This window comes from Grus americana, chromosome 13 (assembly GCF_028858705.1).
Source record: "Grus americana isolate bGruAme1 chromosome 13, bGruAme1.mat, whole genome shotgun sequence".
Taxonomy (NCBI): Eukaryota; Metazoa; Chordata; class Aves; order Gruiformes; family Gruidae; genus Grus; species Grus americana.
In genome coordinates this window covers 14,447,323-14,454,634 of record NC_072864.1, presented here as the reverse complement: position 1 = coordinate 14,454,634, position 7,312 = coordinate 14,447,323, and the positions used below count along the sequence as shown (strand labels likewise).

Below are 7,312 nucleotides of genomic sequence, written 5' to 3'. Positions count from 1 at the left end.
AGATGATGTGTGTTGGTATTTTAGAACACTTTTATGACTTGAGAGTGTGGTGGAGAATCCTACTGGATTCTAGGTCTGTGGCAGAGACACGAGTGGCAATTAAATGACAAAGCTGTAGGAAATGGAGCAGTAGAACAACTGCCAATGGCAACTCTTGTGAAGACTTGTCTAGTCTGTAGGTTAATGCCAGTTGCTGAAAACTGTGAAATGTCTGGTTTACCTTACCTGGATAATGTTCTAAAGCTATCTGATTGAACTTCCTTACTCCTTGAGTTGGATCACTGTTGTGAAAACTGTCCTGGCTTGACTGGACAGGGAATGAGACGTTGGTGGGAGTGTCTAATAATTTAATGCTACCTGTTTTCTGTAAAAGGCAAATATGATCCTAGGAAACATAAGAATTATGGAGTAGACAGCAATTAGATTATTAATCTACTGATGTGTAAGGCTGGCTTGGAGGAGAGGAGGAATGGGGAGAGAATCTAATGGCTTTACTTGCCTAGTGATACAACTAATGCTGTTCAAAAATCTTAATGTTGCTCTGTATCTGTTAATGCTGTTCCTCTTAACAGAACTGTTAAGCTGATTGTTTTGTTATAAAACATCCATAGTGGAACATGATGATCATGTTCATGTACATACATTCATATAGTAGGGATATGTCCTAGTTTACAGTATTTGCTAACCATGTTTGTTTAATCCTCAAGGTCAGTCCTTGTAACTTAAGAAATGTCTTTGAATAATGTTTTTGCAGTTTCAACTGCAGTTACCAAAATGCTGTAGGCTAGTGCTTTTTTCCATGTACCACTTGTTAAGGCTACAAAGTTATGACTCTTGCACAGTTCTTAATTACTTTTATTGAAATTGACAAAGTAAATAATTTCAAAATACTGTCTGTAAACTTTAAGATAACTGTACTAACATGCATTTTGGCTGTGGCAATGGACAACTATGGCTGTTTGATAGCTATCGCTCTTGTCAGCAAAGGAAAGTGTCTGTTAAGCTACGTAGAACATGTTTATGACAGTGGAAACAAACTTTATCACTAGCAATGTTCAAATCCATACCTCTTACGGGACAAATCTAGTCAAAACTCAGGAAGGATTTAGCTGTGCAAGCATCTCTTAGGGCAGAGGCAGAATGGCAGAAACAGTATGTAGGTGTTTATGCTCTTGTTTTTCACACCCATGGTCAATAGCAAGGCTGTAAATTTTAAGACTTTGGGTCACGCTATTCATGGTGCATGAATATTCACGGGGCAAGTGTCTGAACACTTCAAATAAGATTTTTTTTTTTTTTTTTTAAAACCATTGATGACTTGATGGATAGATAGATCCAGTGGGTGGCACAGGGGAAAACATTATTTCCTTTCAGAACTAGCTAGGACTAGTAAAAGTCTACTTGGAAATATTTTAAAAAAATTACTCCAAGGGAAGTTTACCTAAAGCTCTTGTCCCATGCTTTTCCTGGACACTGGTATTTAGGTTTTTTCATTGGTCATGATCTTGTCTGGCTTGCCACTAAAGGAGGAAAAAAGCATACTACACTTAACAGCTGAGACCCTTCGTGTCTTCTAGTGGAACTGGGGTTAAAATATAACAGATCCAAGGTTAACACAATGAAATGCCTTATCAGTCATACTTACAGTTATTAAAAGTGAGAGAGCCTGAACTCTTATTGGCCATGAATGTTGTATTCCCTTTCAGCATTTTAATGCTAGTGCACTATTACCAGAAAATATTTTGCTGGCATAATTTCTCAAAGAGCTTTGAGAAATTACCTTTCTTTTCACTGCTGTGATTTATTCAGCTACATGGATGACTGTTTCTGTACATTCATAAATATCTACACTTGTACCTACTTATCAGTATTCCATAAACTACCCAGTGCACATGGTACTTAATACTTGCAGGTGAATATTAGCCAGTTTATGCTCCCACTGAAAGCAAGATGTACTAATTGTTAGCCTTCACACTTTTTTTTCACATAAATATATGAGGATGAATTTTGGCTTTTCCTGGACACAGGAGTTTTATAAAGGCTTTCCTAAAGCTCATGTGGCACAGTGGGTATAGAACAGGGTTAATGGCTGAATTCACCCACAGAAGCCAAAATGAAGTCTCATAGAGAGAATACTGCACACAGTGCCCATGGCAAGCTGCTCTGATGATCATCAAAAGTGTATATGGAGCCCAACACAAACCAAACACACAGACAATAATTGCTAAAGACTTTGCTACCCTTTTATCCCGGGAAAGTCTAAATCTATTTGCCACAGTGTTAGCAATGTCCACTCTTGTGGCAGTGTTGCATATGCTTTCTGTATTTTTGTAGAAACCATTCCTATGAGGTTTGGTCTTGACTTCCACCTGAAGTGGTGGAAGGTCTTGATTGACAGTCAGATTTAATGACTGATTGTCATTAAGGCTGAGCCTTGAAACCTTTTTTGGGGGAGAAAGGCTACTTGCTCTCTTCTTCTCATGTTTGTGTCTGTTAGCAGGTTTTACAAAAAATATGGTGTGTTCCCTTTTTTTCCCCTGGAAACTCATTTCACAGTCCTCTTGACCAGGTGATAGGTTTTCATTTCTGAGGGATGTGCGTTTCCTGATGTTGAGGTAAATACTTACGTTAAAGTATGTGACAGTGATGAAAGGTGTAAAGAATTCAATAGTAGAGGCAATCATTAGGAAATACCAGTTGTAGAAGAATTCTGCATGACATTCTCCTTCAGGGAGGATGCTCTTTTGGGCAACGTACTCCCAACTGAGAATGGCTGGACCATAGAGGAGAAAAGCAGCAATCCATACAGCGATCATCTTCAATATTGCATTTCTGGTCATCCCTTTCTGAGCCCTGTAACTGACCTGTGAGAGAGAAAAGTTAAATCACATACATTACTAGTATCTTAGTTACATGAGTACCTTGGAATATGGCCTTCTCTGTCACTTGTGAGGGTTGGTAATATATTGTTTTGAGGATGAGGGTTATACCAATCTTACTGGTACCACAGAAAAGCTATTTCTGAAATCATTCCAACAAACATTATCAAGCTGACAGGATATGTTCTGAGAATGTATGTTGGAGCTTAAAAGCTAGAAGCATGGCCCTTCAAAATTCACTTATTTAGTGTTTTTAAATAATTTAATTTAAAACACATAAAAGAATCCGAATTCGTAGAACACCCATGCAAGCTCTTTTTCTGCTTTGTAGACAAATAGCCTTTTTTCTTAATGTGAAAATCACACCCAAAAAAAAATTCAATGGATAAAAGCTTTTATTTCTGTTTGATATCTTTAACTTCATTCTCTTACGAAGTACTTGCAGAACTCTTATCTGCAGTTCAGATGTATAGATGGAGTGTTGTGGTCTGTAAAGTGCTTTACAGGAGGAGTCACTAATTTCCTTTATTTAGAAAATAGAGAATCTAAGGTGCAAAAATGTCAGTAAACCATATCAGCAATAGAATTCAGTAGAATCTTAAAATCAGTATCTTCTATTTCTCAATATTCTAATTCCCTAGTGTACTAGACAATATTCACGTAGTAAATTGGAATTCAGTCTTCACATCTCTACAGTGGCCACACAGTGGTTTGGAATGCAAAGTCCTCCAACCTTGAATTTTGTATAGGATTCATGTTTACTGCCCCAATTTCTGGATCTGGATCTCCACAGCCAGTGCTGTTCTGGTGGAATACCTGCACAGCTGAGGAATCCTGAGCTTGCCTGAATTGGGTCTGATTTTTGCAATCCTTGACAAAGCTACTAATGATTTTAGGAGCAGTCTTGCAGGAAGATTAACATTTTCATTGAGATAGAGAGTAATTTAGAACATATGAAAGGAATATATGAAGTTCTTACATTGCCCTAACCCAACAGCCAGCTTCCGTACTCTTGCTTGGGGAGGGATTTTTATATGGAGGATTAATTTGAAGTATTTTAAAGTGGCTGATTTTTTTCACTTATGACCAGTTTCCCTTTCTGTTTCTGAAACCATCCAGTCTATTTATATTATGTGTATAGTCACAAGTTTGGTTATGAAAGCAAAATACATGGTTAATTAGAACCTAGAAAATAAAGGAATTGTAAGTGGTGACTGTTTAAGAATTAATCTGTTCATTTCTCCCTCTTGAAAAAGAAGTTGGTAAAACACTGTTGCATATAAACTGTTAATGTGATCTTGCAGCCTCTTTGTACTGTTTGCCAAAAAAGTATCATTACCTCTTCGTGTGATTTAGAATGAGCAATGAAGCTAAATGAATGTTTTAAGAAAATGTGGGTGGAACAGGGGGTTGAAGAATAACCAAGAAGTGTGTGTAGAAGAGTGAAACCTATTAGCAGGTAAAATGTTATTTCAGTACCATCGAAAATACTTTGAGGCAGGATGCTCTAAGTGAAAATGAAGCTAGCTTTTGATTTTGGAAAGTCTAGTCTACTCCTTTCTTGATAACCGACATGCTGTATGACTGAAGCAAGGGGAGGAAATAAGTACACCTTGCTCCCTCTGCCCTTCTAGCTGGAACAGCATCATATACAAATTGTGCCTGTTTCTAAAACAGAGTACCTCTTCCACTGTCAAAGTGAGAAGCAACTGTCTTGTCTGCCAAAGCTAATCACCCCCAGAAATAGTTCCAGGACTGAGGGGAACTGCCTCGCTACCCCCTGTCTCCTGCAGTGTTTGAGTGACCCAAGCAAACCATGTGCTTGTAAGGGCAGCCTTGGAGCCCCTGCAGGGCACCTTTAGGACCACTTGCCCGGCCCTTACCGCTTTGGTGACTGAGATGAACCTGTCGAAGCTGATAAGGACGATGTTGAAGACAGAGGCAGTACACACCAGGTAGTCCACCACCAGCCACAGCTTGCACAAGCCCCTGCCAAGTCTCCACTCGCCCGTCAGCACGTAGGGGATGTAGAGGGGGATGCAGAAGCTGCCTGTGGACAGAGCTTGGCAGTGATACGTGCAGCGCGGCAGACCACAACCCTCCGCCCCTCCCAGCGCCCCAAAACTCACCCACCAGGAGGTCGGCGATGGCTAGGTTGAGGAAGAAGAAGTTGCCCTGCGTACGGAGACTCCGGTCCACCACGAACGCCAGAATGACCAGGGCATTGCCCAGCACCGTGGCCAGCACCAGCAGCCCCATGAGCGCCGCCAGCAGCGCGGCGGTAGCGGCGGCGAAGGGCCCGTTGTGCTGCCCGTCCGCTGCACAGGCGTTGCCCGCCGCCCGCGGGCTGCCGGAGTGGTTGAGCCACGGCAGGTCCTGGCCCATTGCTGCCGGCGGAAAGCCCGCGGTGCTCCCCGCAACTCCGCCGTCGGCCAGCCCGGCTCTGGCGCCCGCCCCGCGCTGCTGTTGGCACCGCCCCGCCGGGCAGAGGGAGGGGCCGGGCGCGGCGCGGCGGGCTGTGGGGCGGCTTGGTTCTGTCCGCAGCTCATCCGGCCCCGTGCTGGGACGGCGCCGGTCTGGCAAAACTTTCCGGAGTCCTGCCGCGGGGCTGCAGGCGGGACTGCCGCGTTCCCGCTGCCCGCAGACTGGTTCACTCACGAGCAGGTTCTATGAAGCGCTATGAAGCAATGCTTCCAACGGCTGCCTGCCCTCCTAACGGCTCCCCAACGGCCGCCCGCCTGCCTTCTCAACGGCTCTCCCAGTTTCCTCCTCATGTCCTCTGGCTAGCTGGCTACTCTTAGCTGCCTTTTTACGGCTCATGCTCCACACCATATCTGCAGCAGTTTCCCATGGCCCATAGGGTCCTCTATCGTCCTCTAACGACCTCTGCTTTCTGCCATGTCTGGAAGACTTCCTACCCCCTTTCACCTGTGCGTTTGGCCCAGCAGAGCCAGCGGTGTGGCGATGTGCTGGACGGCCATCTTGTGCCTCCCACTGAGCTCACTGCCTGTGGCCTTGCAGGGTGGACAAGGCTGTGGCTGCCTCAGCATTTCCATCTGTGGGAACACTTGAACGGTCTCGCTGCTGTGCCTGGCTGCTTGTTTTCACAAAACTCAGGAACACAGTATTTCTGAGGTCTCTCTTTCCCAAACTGACAGTGGATTCAGACAGTATTTTAAAGTGCATTGTGACAATGATGTCGGAGAGCCAGTTTTATCACTGAAGGCAGACCTATTCCAGAAACCAAACACGTGAGCAGCCAGGAAAGGGCTAAGACTTCTTTCAGCTTCTGGCAAGATGGCTGAGCCAGCACTGGGGAGGAGGAGTGGGACACAGCGATCGCTGAATGAACTGCAGAGGCTGCTGAAGTCTGTCAAAACTGAAGGGTAATTTAAGAGAGGAGATGCAGCCTACCTCTGCTCTCATGATTTGGCCCGCTGGATCATCATCTGCCTTAAAATATGTGGCCATCAATGGGCTTTGTCTTCCTTTCCATGAGTTTCCTAGAGACTGTAAGCAGTTTGGGACTTGCTGCCTTCAGTATGGCCCCTTTGTTGCTAAAAGAAAACAAAACTTGCTCAAAAACAGTCACTGGATGCACATAATATTCACTTAATTCAGCCAGTGTTTCACATGTGGTAAACTCCTCTTTTATAAAAGCAGCAGATTTGCATAAATCTGCAGTTTGAAATAACAAACTTAGACGCAGTTACAGCGGCTTTCTAAAGAGAGCAAGCTATTCATGTGGATGTCAGGTAAGACAAACAAGAACAGCCTAATACTATCTCTATTATTTGTCTGAGGTTGAGCATACATTCTCAGGGTAATGGTGGACTGGCCTTTTCCCCAGAGAGAAGCATCAAGCTTTTGTCGATGTTGGAAGTACAAATTCCAGGCCAGGTAATCCATATAAATCAGTAGCTCCATAGAGGAGATTTTGTAATTTACTTATGATATGACCTTTGTATTTCTGTCAGTCTAGAGACAGAAATGGCAACTGCATGTCTAATGTGTCTGAGCAAAACACTCTTGTTGCATGCCCCCATATCATTATCTTCCTAAAGCAAATAACTAAAGCTGCACAAAGCAAAAGTGACAGGAACGCTGAAGCCTTAGCTTATTACCACAGTGATTATTATTATTCCCTAATTTGGAGACTCATTTTCACTTCCCTTTGAGCCCAATTGGCAGTTTTCCATTCAGTTCAGTTTAGGCAGGATCAAGCTTGTCGGTAATTACTGCTATCTGATTGTGTTGTGGCATATAAAAGATAAAAGAGGCAGCCAAGAGACACAAGAAAAAATAAATATCTCAATCACCAGGAAAACATGGGAGAAATCATTTATTCTTTCAAGAATAATTACTATATTCTTGAACTTCTCTAATGTAAGGTGATTTTACAGCAGCTCAGTGAGTTTGCAGCATGTATGCTT

The 7,312-nt window shown here is 43.2% G+C and overlaps 1 protein-coding gene across 1 annotated transcript; it reads right to left on the bottom strand.

The window, feature by feature from the left end:
• Nucleotides 1-1,982: 1,982 nt before the first annotated feature.
• LOC129212351 (histamine H3 receptor-like) lies at nt 1,983-5,320 on the bottom strand. The gene is made up of 3 exons (XM_054840821.1): nt 5,009-5,320; nt 4,763-4,929; nt 1,983-2,864 (listed from the first exon to the last, which is right to left on the bottom strand). The coding sequence occupies exons 1-3, from the start codon at nt 5,262-5,264 to the stop codon at nt 1,983-1,985; spliced, it is 1,305 nt and encodes a 434-aa protein (XP_054696796.1). The 5' UTR covers nt 5,265-5,320.
• Nucleotides 5,321-7,312: the final 1,992 nt, after the last annotated feature.

Excerpts from the sequence above, each read along its gene's own strand:
- LOC129212351 (XM_054840821.1), bottom strand. The coding sequence starts at position 5,264 with ATGGGCCAGGACCTGCCGTGGCTCAACCACTCCGGCAGCCCGCGGGCG. Across the intron at positions 4,930-5,008 it reads CATCGCCGACCTCCTGGTGG|GCAGCTTCTGCATCCCCCTC; the intron begins GTGAGTTTTGGG and ends CTCTGTCCACAG. Across the intron at positions 2,865-4,762 it reads TCATCTCAGTCACCAAAGCG|GTCAGTTACAGGGCTCAGAA; the intron begins GTAAGGGCCGGG and ends TCTCTCTCACAG.